Here is a 24,831-nt window from a genome sequence, read left to right as displayed (position 1 = left end):
TTAAAAATCACATAACTTATTGTTTATTTAATGTTGTACAGTATTTGTAAATAAAGAAACTGACGCGGATCTGGTCTTCACAAATCTTTATTTCTAATAATAAACAGCTTTTCTCAGGGGGGAAATAAATTAATCCTGCAGATGTGAGCCTCCATCATTCCTACGGTTTTTAATATACATTCTCATGAGCTTTGCCCACACTTGAAATTGTTCACTCTTGACCCTGGGTTAGCATGTTTTACACACGTTGGGTTAGTAACTCGCACTGTATTTTACACCTTTGGCACCACAGTTGGGTTTCATGTCCCAGGGTTAAAAGCGCCCCTTAAGATGACAAGAGTCAAATGTTACTAAGCCCACAGTTAGGCAAAAAGTTGTGTGAAAGGCTTATGAATGAATGAATCCTTGAGTCTTATAAAAATATTTCCAAAGCAGCTCGTATGTGAAAAATTGATTTCAATAGGGAAAAACAATGAATTATTTTCATATGGAGGAAACGAACACATGTAAAAGCCACAATACAGTTTTCGTAACAACATTTTTTTCTTTTTCTAAGTGGCAGAACACAATCACAGCAACAATAAATGACATTTTCTCTTTTCTATGTCAACCACTGAATGCCTGTACCTTCAAAACTGTCCATTTGTTTAATTTTCAGGTTTCATTAAAATATAAAGAAACGCTCGTCTTAATTTATGTCAGATCTTTATGGAGATGATCAGGATTAAATCTAAATCTGAATTTAGTTATTTCTAATGATTTTACATGCAACAGTCCATATACTGTATATGTATCAAACAAATTATAATTTACTAATCTTTTAAACAAACAATCTAGTAGTAGATTTAAGAATATTAATCATTATTTGGTGGTCAGTACAGAACCAATAAATATAAACCTGTACTGTTATTAGTAGAGAAGCCAAAAAAATACCTCTTAAATATCCCAAAAACTGAATAAATAAACACTATAATAAAATGCCTGGCAAAAGTCATATTCAACATGAATGAAAGTTTTAATAAGTCAATACATAAAAGAGTTGAGATTATACTGCCGAACCCTGCGCTGAGTGGATCAAAAAAACAAACAAACAAAAAGAAAAATAGAAATTACAACCCTTAACTGGATAAAACTAGAATTTGCTCAGATCATCCAATACCAAACGATCCAGTTATTACCAAAAAGGGGAGGCATTGTTGGCACGTTTACAAATCATTCGCTTCAGAAGATTTATTTCAGCACAGCCTGTGAATAAACCCAACGGTGGACCACTTTACAGTAAGGTTGTGTTTGTAACCGTACTGTAAAAAACGTGACCTAACAATGAAGAGAATGATCTTTTCACAGCATTTATTCATATAGGTTGATGACAACTTCAACATACACAAACATTCCCATTTGTATGCACATGAAGCGATATTACTAAATGAATCGATATAAACGCTGTGAAAAAAAAAAATCAACATTAATGTATGCAACCTTACTGTAAAGTGTATTTAATGACAATATTTCATGTGCATTATTGGAAAAGTCTAAAATGTTTCAGTTCTTAGTGCACGTTGAAGGAGTGCTCTCGTATGAAAATAAACTCATGTATTTTTGTAGCACGTGTGTGTAGTCTAACGCAGATTATGCCTTTTGCATTCACCACTCAGACTCAAGGACAGAAAGCCCGTCCTCTTATAAGGCCTCAAACTCGTCGATTCTCTGTTTCGTGTTGCCCTGGCGGATCTGCCGGAGAGTTTTGTATTTGTCTCGGCCGGCGCGGACGTTCTCCGTGTGCAGGAGGTCGTTCGTCGTCTTCTTGGTGTGATCGCGAGCCTCTTCCAACTCTGAGGTCAGAGCCTGGAAAAGAAAATCAGGTTATCACAGCGGAATCTATATTTAACTTTGAACAAGACCTTGAGTTTGAATTACAACACAAACCACAAGGCACTATCTACTCGTAAATGCAGATGGAAATGACAGGTTGATAAGAACGTCTAGCTCAAATCCTAATCCTGAAACCTGATTGGTTTAGATGTTCCCCAGGACCAACAAGGATTTGTTGGCAGCATGACGGTAATCTTTGTGTGAGTAAGACAATGTGATTATCCAACAGGATAGGTTGTTGGATTACCGTCCCCTTGTTGTTTCTGTAAGAACTATGAGATCAGTACTTAAAACTTGACCCTACTCCTCCAATCAGGAAGGATTGAATTGAAGGATCTATTACAGAAATGCAATATTATACATATAACTATGTCTTCAGATATGTATGAAGACCTCGCATAAAGAAGCATTATGTTTTTATTACCTTAGAATGAGCTATTTCTATCTACATACATCGTGGGTCCCCTTGCATCGAACTCACCATGTTGTTTCTACAGTAGCACTTCGAAGACAAACTGCTCTACAGGGAGCGTTTCGTAAATATGTTATCTCCTTCAGCAAAGAAATGAAAACCTGACGACATCTTAGTCCTGTGTCAGCCACCGTAGTGCTTCAAATGGGAGGGGTGAAGTGAGCCGTTGGTTGCAATTCAAACCTCACCACTAGATGCCGCTAAATTTTAAAACTGGATTTTTAAATTACATTTACATTTAGGCATTTGGAAGCCACTTCTATCCAAAGCGACTTACATTGCTTTATCCTATACATTTTACATAGGTATTTGCAATCCACTGGGATCGAACCCACAACCTTATGTTGTTAACGCAATGCCCTTACCACTGAGCTACAGGAAAGCCTACAACTCTTCCTACACTTTTAAAAAAATAATCTTTTGGTTCATAAGGAACCGTTAACATCTAAAGAACTTTTCTGTTTTACAAAAGGTTCTTTGTGGCGAAAAAAGGGTGCATAGCAGCGCTGTGAAGAACCTTTTTAGCACCTTTATTTTTACCACTAGATGGCGTACATCTGGAGGAGAATCCAGTTCTGGCTGAGTTTAGTTCCAGCACTGCTTCAATGCACCTCGCAGTCAATTTCATATAAAAACCAGGAGCACAGATGCATGTTTCTTAATTAAATTAGATTGGAACTGGACTCAAAATGAAGAACTTTCCACCCTAAAATCCGATTGGCTTTCATGAGCGATGTTCCACGTTGACCTTGTGGTGAGGTTAGGCAAGACATAAAAGTGTTTCCCTCTCACCATCAGCTGTTTCTGGACTCGTTCGTTCTTGGCCGCCTCCGTGATTCGCTGTTCTTCGTAACGGTGGTCATTGAATCCTTCGCTCTGCAGTTCTGCACTGTAAGTGCTGGTGCTCTCCTCCCCGTCCTCCATGTCGTTGACATAGTGGTCGTACGCGGGTGGTGGTGGAGGGGGAGGCGGTGCCGTCATCACCATGTGAAGCTCCTCGCGGGTCTTAATGAGGTCTTCCTGGGCCTCCTGCGCCTGGAGGATCACAGACCGGCGGTCACTATCAGTCACCAATCCAAACACTGAAGAACTCAAGTATGGATGCATGTACAGCGCCCATAACAAGTCACTCTAAAACATGTATGATCTTACTCTGTGCTGCCACGTCATCGCCTCCTGCTCCTTGCGGTTTTTGGATTCCTCCAGAAGAGCGATGCGTGCTGTGTGTTCTGCCAGCTCAGCGGCCTGAGACACGGAAAACAAACATGATTGTTAATGAAAAGAAAGAGGACTTTTTGACGGTACTGGGACGTTTCCGTGGAGGAGTGTTGTGTTCTCACCAGCTGTTCTTGACCTTTCATCTGGTCCTGAGCATGTCGGGCCAGTTCTTCTTTGGCGAGCAGGGCGGCCTGTCTCTCAGCCTCCAGTTTGATGGCCTCTTCCTCCGCATGTCTCCGTTCGTTCTCCAGCTGCATGGCTCTGTGCATCTGTTCCTGCAAGTCTGAAACACACATCCACACCTTTACTTCAACTGCAAACATCTTTTGGCCCTGAATCTGGTAGAATAGAGAAAGTGATGTCTCCGCATGAACCCCATCCCAAAATGACGTTTAAAGTCTTGGTCTGAGGATTCTAGCATCAATGACCACATGTAATGTTCTTATAATAAAGGAACGTTATTTAATCCAGAATAAACAGAAATTTTTGAAAGCAAAAAAAGTATTTGAACTGTGTTTATGAATTACACAAACATATAATATCTGATATCTGTATTCCTTTGGTTAAGCTGCCAATGTGTTGCGTTTAAAAATTTTTCTTGTGTGCTTTAACTACATTATACATTTCTATTTTAATGTTTAGTTTTATCGATTTTTCTTGATTTCTTCATTTTAATTTGACATTTAAATACAGTTTATTTACATACAGAAGGTTGTTTCTGGAGCAGGTTTGTACAAGAAAGACGCTATTGAAAATATTAAATCTTTTGGAAACAAATCTGTTTGAATTTCAAATTTTGTTCACATCATACTGTGATCCCAGTATCATGGTTTGTACTGAATCTTGAAAAGAAGTATTTTGCAACACCTCTAGTAAATTATAATCTCATAAATAAAATCACAGTAAAACCTTTATTATAATACTAATGCAAGATAATTGCATTTATTATAGTTCTTTCAATCAGTTTGATCGATCAAGACGTGCAGACTGAAAACGGGATCTTACCTTTTTCTGCTTTTTTGGTCTTTTCCTCAAACTGGTAAAGTCTCATCATCAGATCCTGTTTCTCTCTCTCCATCTGCTCTTTCTCTCTCTCGATGGCCTCTCGTCTCTTCTTCTCGCCCTCCAGCTGAGCTCTGCAGATAACACACACGAGCAAAGAGACGTCACGACACACTGCCACATCATTTTTATTCTGCATTGATCAAAACCTCCTAAACAGGTCACAATAACTTGTTAACCAATCGTAAGAGAAGTCATTTACATATGAAAGTTTTAAATGGTATAAGAGAAAAAACTTAAAAGACTGATAACACTCAAGTCATTTTAATTAAAAAATAACACAAATGTATCTTTTATATATGCCTGATAACCATTTAGAACACCTCAAGTTTCGCTTAACAACCCCCTAGCAACCACACAAAGCACCTTAGCAACCACCCCTTCATTTAATGCCTTAACCTTTGTCGATTAACCGGTCAAAAAAAACCCATAGCGACTACCTTTATATCAATTTACCTCTCTCTCGCTCTCTCTCTCTTTGTAAGGCCTAAAATAATAATCAGACTGTAACCTTCAAACAAAAAAGCCTTTTCAAGTGAACTTCAAAGTCTGTCATGTCCAACTTTTTTGTCTTCCTTTTGAATGGATTACATATCCGCAAACAAAATGTAGAATACGGCCGCCTGTACACACTGCAGCATCTGGCGAAGTGACAGCATCACTCCTCACGTCGCCATGGCGATTCAGCCTCACCTCTCCATCTGTTTGTGTTGTTTCTCCTCTCGTGCCTGTGCTTTCATCTGTTGCACCTCGATGGTGTCCGGCTTCCTGCGGCGCATGTACAGCTCGTGGTTCCCCATGCACAGCTGCAGGATGCGTTTGTTAATGCGCAAACGTGGGGCGTAGAACAAGAAATCCTGCAGGGGACAAGGGTACATGCGGGGCTCAATGTAAACTGCTTTTCCAAATGATTTTGGAAAATTACATTTGTGTAAAAGTGATGCAGAAAATATCATCCACAGTAAATGAGACCGAAATAAAGCTAAATGTGAACACTGCATTGAAAACACTTGATCTGCTTTGAGAGCGAATTGAATGTTAAGCAGATGATGTGCGCAGCCGCAGTCGCAGACAGGCTCTGACATTCACAGATAACATTATATGAAGGTCTGGATGTCAGAGACGACAAACTGCTGCCACTTATCAGCTAAAACAGTCCTGCTACTACAAACATATCGGTGTGTACTGTGTCTTTACACTGATTTATTGTGTGCTTGTAACCAAAGATACATGTCCCAACCAAACATTTCACCATTTCTACACAGCTTTAGTATTACACTAGTATTTACTATGGTAAAGTGTAGTAAAATTCCTATATTCAGTAATGTTTAATAAGGTAAAGGTAAAAGACACTAAAGTATAGTGCCTAGTAGAGATGAACATTTAACTTTAGTCCACACTAAAGAATATTATAGTCTAGTGATAACTAGAATACCTACTACAGTTTACTATAGTAAATACTACTATAATTCTGGTACATTGGCTCAAATCTGTCCTGTACATGTCAGGGCAGAAGACAGAAGATACATGTGCTTGTGCGGTATGAATGCGTCTTGTGTCCAAGCACAGTTTCACTTACCGGAGCTTTTTTATCGATAGGCTTGATGACAAACTTCTTGTCGTTGAAGGAGATGTTTCTTATTTCGCTCCAGGGGAAACCGATTTTCGGAGACAGTCTGTAGAAATTACAAAAAGACATGTTTCATTTCAAACGTCATGCAAATGAAACGCAAAAGTGGGGGGGAATCGCATCTGCCATCTCTACTTAAAAAATATAATAATTCTAGAGAGCGAAAGCTAAATATTTTCACAAGATCTATTTTATCTAGAAAGCATTGAGAATGTTGTAACAGGTATGTGATCCATTAATGCTGCGATACTTCAGGAATGTGATGAAAAGGCGGGGCCTGTGACATCATCACAGTGGGTGTGTGTACAGAGCTCTGTGATCTCTCTGTGAGTTTATGGGAGTGTCGGTGCGATTACGCCTTCCAGCGTGCATGTTACATTGTCTTTATACGTAGCTAAGAGAATACAGTCATTGTCAAAGTCATTGTGGTCACCCCGTATGATCACACGGCACAGCCTTTCGCCAATAAAAATTACATAAACGCTTTACTGATCGCAAACAGTTTTGGGTAAGTTACTCTGAAAAAGTAATGAATTATTAGTTACTAATGACATATTCAATAGTGTAATTAGATTAATTTAAATACTTTTTGGAGAGTCATTTGTAATGACTTATTTCTATTTACTTAATATATCCTATATCAACCTTGATTAGTTAAGTGATTCAAGGAGAGACATGACACGGCTGTTTAAATTCGATTAATATTATTAAACTACAAAAAGTAGTATTATTAACTGACCAAAGTGTTACAAATGTGAGAATTATTCATTAAAGCACGGATTTTGAAGTTGGACTTTGAATTTTTATGTCAATTCCACAATTGCACACAGAAATATTACACACAGTACTTAGTTGAATTACATAAGAAGTAATTTATTTAATTAAAGAAAAAATAAGAGTAATCCCTTACTTTACTATTTCAAGGGAAAAGTAATTAAATTACAGTACTTATAACTAGTTACACCCAGCACTGATCTCGACGATGACTAGAGAAAAGGACATTCGCACGGTTTATTTAGTTATTTTAGTTTCTTTTAGATGCGTTTACAGAAATGCATTGTGGTAACCATACTCGAGACCAAAATACCAGACTTAATGTCGGGGCTTAACAAAAATAATCAAAAACGGTTACAATAAATTACAAGAAATATCAGCATAAACACCACAACTACAACGCTAACAATAGGGGCTTAATTTAATTTCCCCCCCTAGTCGAGCCAGCCTAGAACCGGCCTGCTAACAATACCGACGAATGATATCATTACGATAAAACATTGACAGTTTATCACTATCCATTCGAATGCAAGGGCTCGCACATTTTAAAATGTGAAACTGCAGAACGAGGTTTAGAAAAAAACATAACGTTAAAAATTTAAATAAATGAGAAATTGGGAACATGCAAGGTTTCTGCCCAACAACAACAATATATCCATAAAACATACATACACAATAATTTCATAATTTAATATATGCAAAATAATCTAGTAATTTAACAGACAATAAAGCAATGACATATTTTTCATTCACAATACTGAAATAATAAAAATAATAGTAGATACATGTGTGGACCCAAATGATCAATTTAAATGTATAAGTAGGGATATGAATAAGCTTTGCTACAGTTATTGGTACAGCACTACACAAACTACGAAATCACAAAGAGTTTGCAGCATTTGAATGTGTTCAATCCCATAATTATATATTTTTTATTACTTAAATTATTTTTGAACAATTCTTACTGATGTGATAGAAATTATACATCATCTTAGTATTTAATGTTGGTCCGCTCGTCTGTGAGGTCATATCTCATGCTTGGCTCTGATTGGCTCTAGGGGGAACAGACAGTGGTGATAGGTCGTCGTGGTGACCGAATCTAGATGGAATAGAGGTGCTAGTTGCACCTTGAAAACCTGCTTTGTTTTTTTCTCATTGACAAAAGCTCACTTCAGACTAGGCATGGACCGAAATGAAATAAATATATATGAAATAAATACTAAACACAATACCGAACATGGCTTTTTTTATTTCTTACAATTATTTAGACTATTTTTTCACTACCACATAAACTGAATGGTAAAAATGTGCTTTTATATGTTGTCTTGCTTTTCAATATAATACAATAAAATTCAAAATAAAATTGAGCAACACAAGAAGGCTAAATTAAAAACCAAAACTGAAAACTCTCCTTTCTTGAATGACCCATGACTGACTGCTGAAAGAATGTACTGTGCACTACAACAAAGCATCTCTCTCTTTATCTCTCTCTCTCTCTTTCGCTCTGCGCTGGTTGCTGCTTGATCATATCACATGCCGAACACGAACATGCTGTTTTTGCTATTTCCGGCCGAATATTTCTCTAATATTATAATTCGTTGCAGCCTTACTTCAGACTGCGAATTTTTATTACAATTACAACTACCTAAATTTATTTGAATTCTATACCAGCAACTACATCCCAAAATAAAGCTAGTTTATGTCGTCATGTTATGACAACAGACAGCTTGTCTTTATTTTAAAGGCTTGGATTAAAGACACGCATTACAAACCATTTTTTTTAAACTCTCGATTTGGGATTTTAGCACCTTGATTTTTAGAATACAGAAATGTTCAAAAAGGATTCAATCATTGCCTCATTGAGGTAAACAAACAAAAACAACTACTAAATATTCTTTATCTCAACTAACATCTCACAGAGATTAACTGTGAATTGTTAGGTATTAGCATGCTTCTTTTAGACGTGTGTGTGTGTGTGTGTGTGTGGAGGCTTAGCTGAGGACAGCAGATGTCATCAGGAAAACAGACACAAGTTAAGTTCACTGCGGGACAATTATAACATGATAAACTGTGACCGCGTGCCGCCGGCGAGCCCCGCTGTGCTCTTTTGACCCTTCAGCAGAAACCAGAATCTAAAGACACACGACAAGCCTCCCACAAAACACAAGCAAGGTTCCAACGAATTTCAACTATTTTTCGAGTTTACTTGCGACATGATTTCTTATCTTCACGTGTGTGTGCTTATGAAAGTTTCGTTCTGTCTCGCACACACATTTCTTGCCCAACGTTTTGAAGCACTGCGCAGCTGGAAAAACCAGTCTTTGTTGCTACGGGGAACACAGAGGCCATTGTAGGGAAAATCCATTAGTTGCCACTAAACTGTACACACACCAAAATTGCTGTTAGTGGAAACAATGGAAATAAAATACAGGTTACATGAAAGAAAACATGCTCTTAACTGAGAAGTAGCAGTTGCCACAAACTGTCGACTGTCAAATGTCTCTAGGCCAAGAGAGAACTCACTTGTCTTCTTTCTCATAGATATTCAGGCCCAGGGCATCCACACCCAGCCACAGCTCTGTCCCCTTCTTGTTCTTGATGTCGAAATAGTTCACGCCGTACATTTCCAAATCCTGGGCGATTTTTAAATACTCCAGCATTGCATCCTCTCTGTTCACATGACAAAATGAATCATTTACATTGTAAAAGTTTATTCAAAGGTGACATTGGTTGCAAAGCCCACCCTTCAAATACTGTACATAAACATATAAATACAGAAAATGAACCATGATTTAAAGTAAAAAAACATGGTTTTACCACAGTTAAAGCAGGGAAAAAAAACGTTGGGGTGGTAAAACCATGGTTTTGCCAATAGTAATCAATACACAAAAAAAACCACGGTTAAAAACAAAAAAAGAATGGTTGTAAGGGTAGTGCTTGACGACTTAAAGAACTGGATTTTTAAATATAGACAATTTTTTATGTACCATTACGCTTTTAAGATTTCCAAAATGTGTGCGGCACTTTATTCATTATAGAGGCGGGTGGAGTTATGAGGTTAGACTAACGGTTCAATGTCCAATGGAGTTACGAGGTTTAGTCACAAGCTCTTTTAAATACCCACAGACAGACGGAAAGGGTGACTAATAGTAGTGACTAACGGAAAAATTCAATGAGGAATTTTCATTGTCTGAGAAGAAATAACTATGGACAATATGAAAATTTTAGCACCAACGTGGCGACGGATGTACTTGAGTGTTCAGATGAAAAACCAAAAGCATATATCAAAGGTAATCGTAAAGGACCTGTTGTGGTTTCATAACCACCTCGTGGTGTGCATTAATGGCCTGTCGTCAATCATTCAATAAAATATAAACATAAAGAATGACCGATAATACGTTTTTCACTGGGATTTGCTAATATCTAACTATTAAAAAGTGCTTGTCAAATTTGACAACACAATATTTAATAATTTAAAAAGTACAATGTACAGAAAAACTGAATTTGGACATCCAAGGTTTCAGAAGGACAGCGATGATATGTTTTAAATATGCATATGATCTAGTCATTTAAATAATACAAAAGATATAACCGTGGTTATTCACATCCAGAATAAAAGTTTTTGATTACATATTATATGTCTGTGCATACATATTTTGTATTTATATACATATACACGTACATTATGGAGATGTTTGCATGTATATATTTATATTTGAATATAATTTATTCGTTTAAAAAAAATCTATACTATATACATGTACGTGTATGTGTTTATAAAACAACATTAATATTCTGAATGCGATGCATTGTTGAACAACCCTACATCTATAGAATAGTAGATTCATGCATTATTTATCAAACAACCTACAGTTACGCTTTACAATTTTACACTGAGTCGACACAAGAACAGGTCATAATGCATCAAAACATAATTGCTCTCATTATAATCAACAGAGCTGATCGAAAATCCTTTTTGGTCGACTGTAACAGTACTTGTGGGACCACGTGTAATGTTGCATGTTCTGATCAACACGTCCCACAAAAAGTGTAGTTACAGCTCAAACACAAGTAGAAGTCAGAGCCGTTCATATCTTCTGTGTGAATATAATCTTACCTCAGCATTCCACGATGCTCCTCGTGCCACACCTGGATTCTCTCCTCCCACTGGTCACGTGACAACTTGTGCTGGTCCAAAACCCTGTAGAGCAATGGACAGTGTAAGTGAAAAATGAAACCGGAGGACAGACATGGAATCATTGTCTACATAATCTACATCAAGATCTACATCAAGATAAGGAATTAAGGCCATGGCATGACAGGAGTCGTGACAGTCTTTCTCTCAACCTCTACAATGCTAAAATTAGCTTTTTAGGCCTTACATAGATTTCATTACCAGAACGAACTCAAAATAAGCCAAAGCTTCCTCACCGTTGGGGCAGGAGGCGATCTGATGTCAGGTATCCTGGCCTGTGAAGTTCTTTGCTGAAATCACCAAATTTGGCCTGCACAGAATATGAGGCCAGAAGCACGGCGGTCTCCGGAGGACAGTAGATCTCATCGCTGAGGATGCCGTCCTTCACCTGCATGAAGAACAGCTTCTGAGTGACGTCTTGGATCAACTCGTCCGCCACATCTTCTGGGAAGAACTTTCCGCGGAACTTGAACTGTAGAGGGTTTTCTTTCTTCACCTCCTGAGACGAAACCTTTCAAATGACAAGAAACATCATTGTTGACTGTAGTCTCAGAAGTGCTGTGACAACCCACGTGAGTCAAGGTTTGAGTCAAGTGTGTGAAGATTATGTGAATTTAATAATGACTTTACCACACAACATCATTTTCTTATTAAAAGCTGCTTCTTTGGAGAAGAAAAATTACTAGCCTTGAAATTTCCTTTGACAACGTTTGGCCACAGTCAGGAGATACTGGAGTAAGAATTACATTTCTTTTTTGAAAAAGGTCCAACAGTTACACGGTTTGTTTGATGTTTGTTTAGATGTAGATGTATCCACCAACACCAACCAAATCTATATCCCTATTTAAAAGATTTACATCTTTATTTAAGATTTAAGATTTTAACACCTGTAGCAAGTTACCATTTGAAACAAACCAGGCATTTCAGGGTTAAAAGAATGTTCTCCGGAGACTTCAATTTGAGATCTGTAAGCTGTTTACCAAAGGAATGAAGCCAAACAAGTTTCTTTTCAGTGTTTCTCTTCATGATTTATGTGATACGTTTCACCTGTACACACTTTAATAGTTCACCTCTTATGTAGGATGTACATTCCTTTAATCCTTTCAAGGGGTATGCATTTTTCTTTAAAGAATTCAAGCTGAAAAATGCTTTTATCAACTCGTTGACTGAAACCAGAGGTTCCACATTACTGCTCGGCCCTCTCCAGTTTTTACTCTTTTGTCTCACAATGCATGCATAAACAGCACACATAACATTTGTCTGCATGTATCCTTCCTCCTGTCCATGTGATAAACAAACCTAACAGAAAAAATATTTACGTTGATGATTTATACTATAGGTTTTAGGAAAACTTTTGGGTTTGCGGTCAGTGTGGTGAAGCAGAGTGTGAATTTTACTTTCTGATCCCAAAGGATAGTTTTGTTTATGCAATAAAAATGCTGTCAGTTCAGTGTGAGAGCACAAGTGAGGCTGCTTCTCTTATTTAAATTATTTATGCTATTACTATGGTAAAAGTGTATTAACCAGTATTTTTTGAAAAAAGTTTTGGAAGACTGATAACCATTTGTATTACCATAGTTTTCCTACAATTTAATTATAAAATTATCGTTACTTTAGTGCAGTGGTTCTCAAAGTTTATATTCAAAAGATCCGAATCTGAATTCTTGTGAACGTTAAAGTTCCGTCACAAATATTATTACAAAACTTGCTTTTAATAAACATTTAAAACGACTTCAACTCTATATGAAGAGTATATTTGGAAAAACCGATAACTCCGTTAATTTGCTTTTTTTAATCATGTTTTTATTATGTTTGCTGGCCGTATTTAAAATTATCACCTAATCAAAAGAACCCATCTGCAGTTTCAATTAATTTGAGAAAAAAAAAAATCAATGCGCAATAAAAACAGACACAACATCTTGTGTTTTTGAACATCTTGTGTAAAAGTTATTTTTTGCATATCAACTCTTCATATGCTAGTCATCATATTCATGGCGTCATCTAGTTCTACTTTCGTTTACGGTCTTAACTGTTACATACAGTGCTGCATTTTTATACAACAAAAAGCTGTTCTCATTTACATATTTTCTGCTTATGAAAAAGTACTTCAATGTAACTTTTAGTGAATTGTGCAGCACAAATGTCTGGGCAACAAACTATGCAAATATTTACAGACAAACTACATACATTTTCATGTGCCCAGCAGTCTGAAACTGTGACAGAGTTTTGGAAACGCCGTTTTGTTCGGTCGGTTGAATATGCTTCTGTTTTCTGGCGGTCGTTACACAGATAGACCAAGAGAAAGACACGCTCCCGGGTCTGTACCGGGAACATAATCTACGCGCTTTATCAGAAGAATTCGGTAAACACTACTAAAGATCCCCGGCGCCCATAAGCAGCATGCAAAAAGCTCTCTGTCAACTGAAAACAATTAAAAACACCAAATGTCTAACACCAATAAACGTTTTTTACATGATCGGTCCCCTACACTGGTTTGTGGGGTCCAGAGCGAATTTCGTGAAAGATTTTGTTTCGTGAAACAAAGCCAAGTTTGTAGTTTTACTACAAATTCCATAGTTACATTTTGGTAAGTGGGAGTAAATTCTTGGTAAATGTTTGTAAATCTACAGTATACTTAAGCATTCACTTTTGAGTGGAAACTCAATCAATTAAGTTCCACAATGAATTCCTCATTCCTATGTAATGCGTTGCATTATGCAAAAGACAACATCAAGGACACACGTAAACCTAATGACTATGTGACTATGTTTTCATCCTCCATGTTAAAAGTGAACATTGAGATAAAAAATCTGTGTGTGAATATGTACATCTTCATTTAAGATCCGGATATGTTGGAAATGAAAAAGATTGATATCTTTTATATCAATTATAATTATTTTGCTGTAAATGTGTGTACTGTACCTTTTTATCAAGTTTCAACCATGTGTGGTAGCCTTTGCTGTCCATATGCTGTAGTCCGAAGTACCATACTTCACGTAAGCCTATGGTTTTCACCACCTGTCAGAAAAATGAACACATTGATAAATACATTTATCAATTATTAAACAGTTGCTGAAAGTTAAACGATTATTATATGTCTTGTGCTTAAAAAAACACTACGGCACATGCTGTTTTTTTCAAAAATGAAACGGGTCGCGTGCAGCTGTCACGAAAATGGATAAATGCCTTTAAAGAATGAATGTTAGGTATGCCAGGTCGCTTTAGTAGTAAACGTTCTACATTGAGCGTGTGGGTTTACGGATTGGAACCAACGACTTCAAATACTGCTTGCCAGTTCCCGTTTATTAGTTGGTTAGTTAATCAGCATCGTTTTAATAATTTCCCCCGTTTCTGTAATTCTTTGAAATGTCAGGAGTGGGAAAACCTGTTATTTGCATTTTTTCTTGTGGTTGCTAGAATGGACCCCGAGCCATGGAAAAAGCAATGGACATTCAAGTTTTCTTTTTACGGTTATCAAATTTCTGGACTGTCAGTCGTAACACACACATGAAAGACCTCCCAGACAATCCTCGCTCTGTAAAACGTGTTGTAAAACATTTATAAAGTGGTGTGGCCAAAATTGGCCATGGCAAAAAGTAGCAGAGCGGGTCAGCCCCAAAAGACTAGACAAAACCCAGCACACTGAATATAATGCTGAAGCAGAGTAATAGAAGATATTTTTGTCTTCTTCCCTCGAAAACTAGGTCGATGTGGGGGTGAGACACAACGTCAGAGACCCTCAAAGCAAAACTTTAGATTTCAAAGGGTCTATTATGTGCGTGTGCAGTTTCCCCGAGGCTCTGTTGCATCACACGTTCAGTTGTTCTTAAATGTTCTGCTGAAAACCTCACATTTGGACAAAGCATAACTGATTTACAGAGTTGACATAAGCAAAACTTTTATTGAACACACAGCACGTCCAGTTTTCAAAGTCTGAGACCTCTGGTTAAAATGCACCTAATTTGCAAATGTTCCAAAAAAGCATCTTGTGTTTTCAATGCATATCTGACTTTCTGTACAAATGGACACCTTGTCAAAAACTTGTTTGAAATTTCGATGTGACAGAAATAGTGAAGAATTTCAAATATTATTTCACATTAGAACATTTGTTTGTTTTTCATAAAGAAAATTAAAGCCTTGGATTCAAGTCCGAGGATCCCAGCAGATCTATGGTTTCATTAGAACTCGCAGTGCTATAAACACAATGTCTCATTCCAGCAATGCTGACAAACGTTCTAGAAATCCGAGTTGAACAAAGGCAGCGTTTAAACAGTAAAATTATGTCATCTTTCATTTCTCTATTGCCTTATATCAACAGCCAAATCAGACCATATCCCAAGCTTTTTATAAGCTGGTAACAAAGGCGCAGAAAAAAATGTTGCAAACCAGCTGTTCAGGTTTCCAGCGTCTAGAAAACTGGAAGGTAAAGCTCCACGCCAAAAGCAGATCTACCTCCCGAAAGTAAAATGAAGTGATTAGGCTTTAAACACCTGCTATTTATTTGTTCATGTTTATTAGTCTATGAATTAAGAACACGTTATTCAATGAAACTAGAGATTTTAGGACGTTTGTTAAACTAAAAATGCTGTCGGAGAATTCAAAACCAGCACCATTTTCTTTTTCACAGAACACAAAAGTCGACCTAAGCAGGATATTCCCACAAAATGAAGTTCAACCAAGACAGCTTTCGAAACTACAAACCAAAAATGACAATAAAACCACCATAAAAGTATGACAACAGCAGTCCATAAGAAATAAAATTGCAATAAATGTGACTTTAAAATCTGGCACGTCAAGATGTGTCGTACCCAGTTCGACATCAGCGGCAGATTGTTATTGGTTTGTGTCAGTTTAAGATTACAAGGGATATTTAAAAGGGATTGTTCGTTGTTCCAATCCTGTACTTCTTTCTTTGTTTGGTTGGTTGAACACAGAGAAAGATATTTGGACAAATGGATAGAAGGAAAAATGACAATGGTAGTCAAAAGTGCCGCAGAACTGTTTGCTGTCCCACATTCTTCAAAATATCTTATTTTGTGTTCATCAGTACAAAACAATTAAGAAGTCATTTTTCCTTCTATGAGAGTCAATAGGGCCAAGAACTGTTTGGTTACAAGTATTCTTCCAAATCTCTTTCTCTGTGTTCATCCGAACAAAGACATTTATACAGATTTGGCACATCTTAAAAGTGATGACAGAATTTAGATTTTTGGGTGAACCATCCCTTTAATTTACAGAAATGAGATCAAATGAGATTCATGAGAACGTCACTGAACGCTTCATACGGTGTTCATAAGCCATGTGAATTTTGACATGTTTAAAGTTTAGCAGCCCCGGTCACCATTGACATTCATTGAAAAAAAAGGAAAAAGCAACATTCAACAGTCTCCTTTTGTGTTCAACGGAAGGATTTCATGAAAGACATGAGGGTGAGTAAATGACAGATTTTCTGCTTTCAAACAAATGCAGTCATGTTTTGCATGAAAGTCCGTCCGGCAGCTGTATTTCTCGAGGGCTTCAGTGAAAACCTCTTATCCGTTTTGTTTGCAATTCAAAGCTCATGACTGACTCTTTAAGAGCTCTCCGTGTGAAGTGGACACCGCTCAGCCATGGGTTTGGAATGCGATCGGAAAGGAACGACTCTTATTCACCGGTCCCACCACCGCTGCGTTTATTGAACATCACACAGATGAGCTCGATGAGTCACTATCAGGCTTTTCTAAAGAGAAAAACCCTTCCTGTGAGGTTTACCGTGTGTCTGCTGCTATTTACAGGGGATTATTCCATGTCACCAAGCCAGTAATTAAATTAGGCCAAAGGCATCGGCGCTACTGACAGACACTTTCCCAATGAACTCTGGGAGTTTATCCTGGAAGATTCAAATGAATATTATTGATCAGCTCAGGTCTATGATTTAACTGTTCGTTCACATAATGTTTTCTCTCTTTCATCCGTTCAAACTATTGTATGTGCTACCTTGACCTGCTAGTGTATGCATGACGGTTTGCGTTGCATACGAAAACAAATGGAAATCGCTCCTTTGTTTGTCTTGGTTTACCTCTGACTAACTGTTAACATTCCTCAAAACCTCTTTTTTTCTCTTCGCATTAGCTGAGAGACATAAATTGGTTTAAGATCACGGATTTCGGGAATTGAATGGGCCGCTGTCATTGAGGGGTTATGCTGACGGATTACAGATCGTATACGTTGACACACTTTTGAGGACCTTTTGAGAGCTGTGTCATCTTGGTCACTGGTTTACAGTTTAATCACTCCAAACCAAGAAATGATTTAGCCATTGTATTCATATTAGGGATTTTTATCATTGAGAAGTGGAACTTCGATTAAGACAATGGTTAAGATTTCTTTATCATAGGAAGTACAGGTCTCTGCAGAACAAGGAAAGGGCGTTTCTCAATTATTAATGTCCGTATAAAAACCAGGGATAGACGTTCAATCATCCAATGAGAAAAGTGCAAAGCCCATTTCTCAATTACTGAGCATTTCCAAACAGGATAGGCATTTTCAACCATCCAATGGGAGAAAGGAATTGGGAATAACCCATTTGATTTTTGCAAATTAAAATCATAATTTAAAAGATGCCTATCACGGTTTGAAAAGACCCCAAGACTAAAGATATCCCGCCTTTAAGTAAAAAGACCCAATCATCAACCAGGGGTGGGTTGTGAATCTTTGTGCGTTAACAGTAGCTGCTGGAGCAACCTAAAAGTGTTTTTAATAACCAAATAAATGGTTTAAATGGAGTCTTAATAGTTGGTCGGCAAATGTTGAGACTTTTATCGACCGCTGAACAGTTTAAAGGGATACTTCACCCAAAAATAAAAACTCTGTCATCATTTACTCAACCTCCAATTGGTCCAAACCTGTTCAAATTTATTTTTTCCTTTAAACACAAAGAAAGATATTTGAAAGAATGTCACAATGGGTTCAAACCAAACGCGAATTTGGTGTGAACCCAGCATTACTATGGTAATCAATGATGTCCCAGAAATGTCAGTTTCTAACCTTCTTCCAAATAGCTTTCATTGTGTACAACAGAACAAAGAAATGTCTACAGATTTGGAACAACTTGATGGCGAGTAAATTATGACAGAATTTAAATTTTTGGGTTGAGTATCCCTTTAAAGCATGCATCTCGCCATGGCATCAATTTTATCGTGTGCTCATTATAAGCCATGCTAGTTTAGTCATTTCTTGTGTAGATGCGTAGCTGTGCAGACCTGGTCAAAGAGCTGTTTGCCAGTTGTGCTGGGCTGGATGGCAAACTCCAGCTCAGCGTCCATCGTAGTGACGCGAACATTGACCTGAGGAGAGAAAGAGAAAGAAAACGTATTAGCAAACACAACCACCGCTCCTGTCGAAGACACTGAAAGCTGTCCATTTTACAGTAGCACAAATCTAAAAAGCAGGTCCATTGATGTCCCCCAAATATTAAGATTAGTGGTCGGTCAATATTGGTCGATCAATAGCAACTCACAAGGTTTACTCATCTAAGTTTACCCATAAGTATTCAATATTTGGTAAGGTTCTTGCTGATAAGTCTGGAAATCTTACACACAAAAGCCGCATAAATTCTTGAAAAAAAAAAAGACTGGCGTGTTGACAATTCATAACCAACCCATTGAGAAAGACATTAATGATTAAGTTGAAAAGTGACAGTGTAGCCCGAGCGTGACCCCCACAGGAGCGGCCGAATAGAACAATGCAGCTTGGCCACTATTTGAAATGTAAAAATACTACTCCATCCTATAGTAAATCTTTGACGGGTTAAATAAACAAGCATTAAACCTAAGCATTTTATAGAGTAACAAAGAGTCCATTTCAAACAATTTCCCATGGAACATGAAACCGAGGCCGTTGGCTAACAGAATCATGGGACAAGGTGTCGTCTGCAAGAACCAATTCACGTCTACAGGAGAGACATTTTGTTATTTTCCTCTCAGACACGAAAAGAACATGTCTGAAGGAGGTTTCACTAGACCAGAATTGCCATTGTATAGATAAGCCATGCAAGACCGATCGCAAAGCGCCGACTCTAAACTTATCCATTGATTCAGTGATTCAAAGTCACGTGATTTCATGGGCACTGTTAAAAACTAAAGACATGAAGGCGGGCGAACAAAAAGATGTGGAGTGTTGACAATTGGTGGAGAATCACAAAACAAGCCGTCCTGGGTGTGAGCATCGAGTTGTCTGGTAAGCAAGAAAAGAAAGTCATAATTATGTAAGTGCTCTTAAAACAAACAAATGTCTCGCTATGAACTATGCAAAACAGAAACTCGCTCAACAATTCAAGCCAAAACAAAAAGCATATCAGACACAGTTTCCCAGCAGCCCAAGCTACAAGAAGAGACATCCTCAATGTTTCATTTGCATGTTAAGCATTGAATTTCAATGTCGAGTTATTCGATTTTGCATTAAAGCTCGGGACGCCTCAGCGTTTGTATCACATTTTTGTTCTATATTAAAGGACTCATATGACGCGATTTCCTGTTTTCCTGTATTTTTGGTCTGTTACGAGAAGTTTATGCATATATTAGACAAGTAAAATTGCAAAAACAAAAGTCTCAAACCAAAAGGGACTCATCCAAACCTGCCTAAATTGCCAGAGTTACTGAATATAATGATTTATATCGACAAACATGTCCCTGCTGGATGGAACTAATGCCTCGTTTTAATATGTTTTATTGACTTTGTCGCGTTGAGTCGAGACAAAGCGTCAAAGGCAGCTCAAGAAGTTAGCTATAGTTAGGTCATTTTTAAACAGTCTCCAAAAATAAAACCTTACCGATCTACAAAGTTAATTAATCCATTTTCTGGAACATATTCAGGGCTTGAACTCACACGAACCGGTGACATTATCACCTGTCAATATGCTTTCACAGCTGATGTTCTGAATATGGTAAGGGGCGTTACATTTCCGCCATAAGCTTGAGGTATTCGGCCAATCACAACGCACTGGGTAGCTGGCCAATCAGAGCACACAGCGTGTTTCACAACGATGAGCTTTGTTAAAAATCGAGGTATTTCAGAAAGGCGGGGCACAGAGGAGCAACAGCAATGGACGGTATCTTTTCCAGTGTTATGCTTTTTTTTTTATTTAATCGCAGGTTACTTAACGTTAGGACTGTTGAATGATTATTCATTATTAATCCGGAATAAAAGTTTATGTTTACATGTCTGTGCAAGTAGGAAACTGCATGTATATAGTAATATGTATATATAATTGAAATTATAAACGGTATAACCATTTACTTGTTTTTATATTTTTCTTAAATAAATGCATGTATGTGTGTGTTTATGAATACAAAATGTATGAGCACAGTTCACATACATATATTACTAAAACACAAACTTTTATTCTGGATGCGATTAGTCATTAAACGGCAAAAGCGTATCTGGCAGCACACATTATAATTACTTTTATAATCACACTACACGATTTTTGCTCATTGAAAAAAAGGTCACAGTTTTCAGCTTTTGCATGTTTATAGAACTGATGTATAAAAGAAATACAAAACAAATGTGTTTCTGTATTTTCTGTAATATTCTGACTAAGATGTGACAATTTTAAACAAAATAAATAACTGTCACCATTTCAAGTGCACAATATGCACTATTATCGTTGTAATGTGAAAAGAACATTGTGTACTAAGCTCAGTGAAGACTGCTGGGACCTTTCCTGAACCATGAAAACAGCACTGTGATAGCGGCTTCACAGCCCGGTAAACACACAATCAGGCTTTCACACATTCACGCTCACATTCACAAATGACACTTTCATACCTGCTATTCACTAATTAATATTAAATATACTATTGCAAATATTTAAAACAAAGAACTTGAAATAAAGCCTCTATTGACAATGATAAAAACACACAGTTCATCATCCTGTAAGCATGCCCTGATTGTGAAATCTGGCGGTTAAGAGTTGAGCTTTAAGACCATCTATCCTAGTAGCCACAGAGGGGGAGATGGAGGGGTATCCATTTACCCAACCAAACAAAGAGCCTCTTTCAGAAACACCCAGCCAACGATCCACCTCCTGCATCAGTCTGCATTTTAATACAGTTTCGCCATTTCTCCGCATCGCTTGGCTTGCAGAAATAAAGGTTGGGCGGACACTCAAGCATGCTGAAATCAGGTTTTGTTTAGCGTCTTCAGATCAATCTGTCATGAGATGAATCTACGTTACTGGACAACACACAGAACAGACAGTGGAGGACTGGCAATAAAACTCGATCACAAAAACAATGCTTCTTTGCTGTAAACTTACAAAAAATGCACAGTTCAAGTTTTGTTGTGACTATCAAGTAACTTAGAGAGGTTCTCCAATGCCTGTTGAAGTTTAAAATCTCAGAAGCTTTTTGGTTTGGAATGTACTTAAGGTTTAAACGTTACATCTGGTTTGATCTTTAAAGAATACTACAGCCAACTCACATGCAAATTCATGTTCATATATATTTGATTAATTTTACATAAATATGAACAAAAAATTTAAAACAATAAGATTAAGAGAACTCCATAATCCGAACAATTCTGTTTTACAATTTTTCTATAATTTCTTCTATTTTTTTTAATCTTAAACTTCTCTTTATTTTACCTTTCCTATGGGTATCATTTTATTGCATACTATGGAGTATCGTATCAAACATTTCATTCTATATACCGTCAATGGTTATGTACATGACGAAACCTAAAAAACCTGAAAACTCAAGGACCCAATAAGGTTGCTGAAATCATGACCACTGAAGAGCAGAGAATCCATCTCACCACTTAACCATTTAGTTTTAGCAAAAGCCGTCTTGAACACATTTAAAAAAAGAGCAAAGGAGACAAATGTGTCTCCAAATTGCCGTTTGCGTCAAGTTGTGATCTGGACAGCTCTGCTAGACTTTCGTTGAGCTGCCATGAGCATAAGCCAAAGCGCACATGAGGATTGATTACAACACAATGAGCTTTTGTGCTGCATCACCAAAGGGCGTAACAGCCATTGTTTGGTTATCAATTATTCAGAAGAACAAATGAAAACAAAGATTTGGGACTTGGAGAGGAAACACCCTCTGATGCTGATTAAACAAACATGAACATGTTCTGAAACACCACTGAGAAATTTCGAAGACACCGAGTCATCGTCAAGTGTCCCTTCGAAACTGAAATCCAACCTGATTCGCTCTTTGTGATATCATACCAGTGATCGTGGTGTTCTCAGAATGTTTTTGACAGTATGATATGTTCTTTTCTAAAATAATCATGCAAGTGCCAAAAGAGAGATTAAAGCAAAATAACGTAAAGTAAATCGGCTGTATGTTAAGAACCAAATATATGGAGGAATCAGTGTTTAAGGAATTCACAGATAACCCATGTCTATCCGAAAGTCTTGGAACAGGACTCTTTTGAACCCAAATCATTAGCAAATCCTCCACTTCCACCCATACTGACACCAAGAACAAGTCTCTGCATTCAGTGCTGGAGCATACAGTGCTGTGGGCAAGGCATGAATGAGGAGCTCTGAGGAAAGCGCCACGATGATGTCATTTCCCGTCCTGCTCCTGACAACCGCCTAACCATCTCAACAAACCCACAACACATGCCTCAGGCGGCATTGGATGTCCAAAGGACTTCTGGCACGGCGTTCGTAAGCAGACACTGATAACATTCAAAACCCGAACCGATCCATCCATTAAAGCTGTGCAAAAGTCACACATTCTCACTATTACGAGTGGACAAATGAGCCGAACACGAGTGTAAATGAGAACATGGTTATCGCTCTGTATGTGTAAAAATTACAAGTTTCCTATATGAATGAACATTATACATGTATAAAGGTAAAGTCAAGAAACAAGACTTGCCGTCTATCGACAAGAAAATAAAGAGTCAAAGTATTACAAAACAAAGACTAAACATTCTTTCAATGTTTAACAACTTTTAAAGAACTACAAGGAAAGCACAGGTGGATACTTACAGGTTTCGGCATTTTGAGTCCAGTTGTAGATCTCTTGTCAAAGTGTCAGAATAATCGGATCTTTCCACAGACACTGTAAAGCAGAAACAGGAGAAACGCGTTTGAGTGAAACTGACTCACGTACAGCTGTCATTTAAACATCGGCGAGTCCTGACGCACAATCTTCAACTACATGAATCACGATTAAACCTGGAACTTAAGATGATCAGAGCCTCACCCAAAATGCCACAAGAGGTAACGCCGCCTTTCAATTTTGAGTCCCCACCCCATTCTGCAAATATTTACTCCGGTCTCTGTTTCCCAAAGATCTAACCTCAAAACCGAATTAAGACCATAGATTTGACTTTAAAAGCGAATGAATGCAAAAAAACACCAACTTTAATAGAGCGAATATTCGCTATCCACTACTGCGGCGCGTGCGTAAAGATGCGCAAAAAGCGTTATTCAGAAGTTTCGATGTTCACCAAGAGTCGCATTAAAACTATAAAAGGGTTATTTTACCTTCACTTACACCCTTTATAGATGGCAGTAAATTGAAATGTTGCTCTGTACAAGACAAGTCCAACATGTTTTATTTATTAACGGATCTGTGTGACTTAGCATGAAGGGAAATCAACAAGAGAACCGTTGATCTGGGTTAAAATGTTACCATTTGCATCGAGGCTATTTTCTGTCGGCTAAATGATCGGTGCAAAGTAAACGCGTGTTCTCGTTGAAAGGAAAGATCCAGGCTTATCTCGCAACAATAATCAGAACAACACCTGTTGGTAGAGATTTATCTTTGAATTGGGCGGCGTCTGTCCAAACAGAAACGCGTCAATGACACACCAACTAACTGTTTCCCGCAGGAAAATCGATCGACACGGGACGCGTCTTACCAGAGCAGGTGAGTTTGCGGTGAGTCGGCGAAGCTTCAGCCCAAAATCTCCCCTCCCTCCGCGGTACCGAGAACGGAGTCCTGCGGCAGTAATATGGCTGACGGTGCGTCTCACCTTTGTGCGCTCGGATGAAAGACAGCGGCTACAGTTCCTGTTTGACACTGCGGCGCGACGCCCACGGCAGCGGATGAGATCGATTACGCGAAGCTCCTCACGTCATGAGAACTGCTAGGCGGTTTGCTTAAAAAACTCAGCAAGCGTGTTTGCTCGAGAAACGACTGCAATGCACACGAATAAAGTAGAAGGAGAGACAGGTGCCCTGCGAACGGATGAGCAGCACGCAGGCTATCGAGTTATCGTGCGCCTGTCCCTTTAAGAGCACTCATCGTGCACTATTTCTTATCCGCTGAAAAGTTTCATTGTGCCTTATGTACAAATATCACGTGGAATAAAAAATGTGGTAAAAATATTTGCTCAGTTAGGTCATAGAATAATTATTTTTAGATCTTAGGTTTCTTGTTTATGTTTTGTGATGAACATTTATTGTAATCCTAGTCCAGTAATCTTGACTGAATGTTTATTTCATTATTCAATTTCAAAGCCACAAATAATAAACCTGCAAAACTCCCGAATGGTTCAAACAGACGGACAGGTGTTCAGAGAATTATGGCAGATGTTATTCATCAGTACATTGAACAGGTGAGATCAGTGAGTAATAACTAGGTGGAAAATATTACTGTCAAC

At 37.8% G+C, this 24,831-nt stretch overlaps 1 protein-coding gene across 3 annotated transcripts; it reads right to left on the bottom strand.

Annotated features, from left to right (window-relative positions):
* Positions 1–71: 71 nt before the first annotated feature.
* ezrb (ezrin b) lies at positions 72–24,437 on the bottom strand. Of its 3 annotated transcripts, none has more exons than XM_056764422.1 (14): positions 24,088–24,437; positions 23,210–23,282; positions 18,465–18,548; positions 14,146–14,241; positions 11,460–11,734; positions 11,146–11,229; positions 9,552–9,698; positions 6,204–6,300; positions 5,318–5,481; positions 4,568–4,698; positions 3,685–3,845; positions 3,497–3,589; positions 3,137–3,379; positions 72–1,845 (listed from the first exon to the last, which is right to left on the bottom strand). In XM_056764422.1, exons 2-14 carry the CDS (start codon positions 23,219–23,221, stop codon positions 1,681–1,683), a joined length of 1,752 nt encoding a protein of 583 aa, XP_056620400.1. In that variant the 5' UTR covers positions 23,222–23,282; positions 24,088–24,437; the 3' UTR covers positions 72–1,680. The 3 variants fall into 3 exon arrangements, with proteins under 3 accessions (XP_056620400.1, XP_056620402.1, XP_056620401.1); XM_056764424.1 differs by having other exon boundaries at positions 24,202–24,437; XM_056764423.1 differs by lacking the exon at positions 24,088–24,437 and having other exon boundaries at positions 23,210–23,392.
* Positions 24,438–24,831: the final 394 nt, after the last annotated feature.

Source organism: Triplophysa dalaica, chromosome 13 (assembly GCF_015846415.1).
Source record: "Triplophysa dalaica isolate WHDGS20190420 chromosome 13, ASM1584641v1, whole genome shotgun sequence".
NCBI lineage: Eukaryota > Metazoa > Chordata > Actinopteri > Cypriniformes > Nemacheilidae > Triplophysa > Triplophysa dalaica.
Note: the sequence above shows the minus strand (reverse complement) of the source record. Positions and strands in the feature narration are given on the sequence as shown.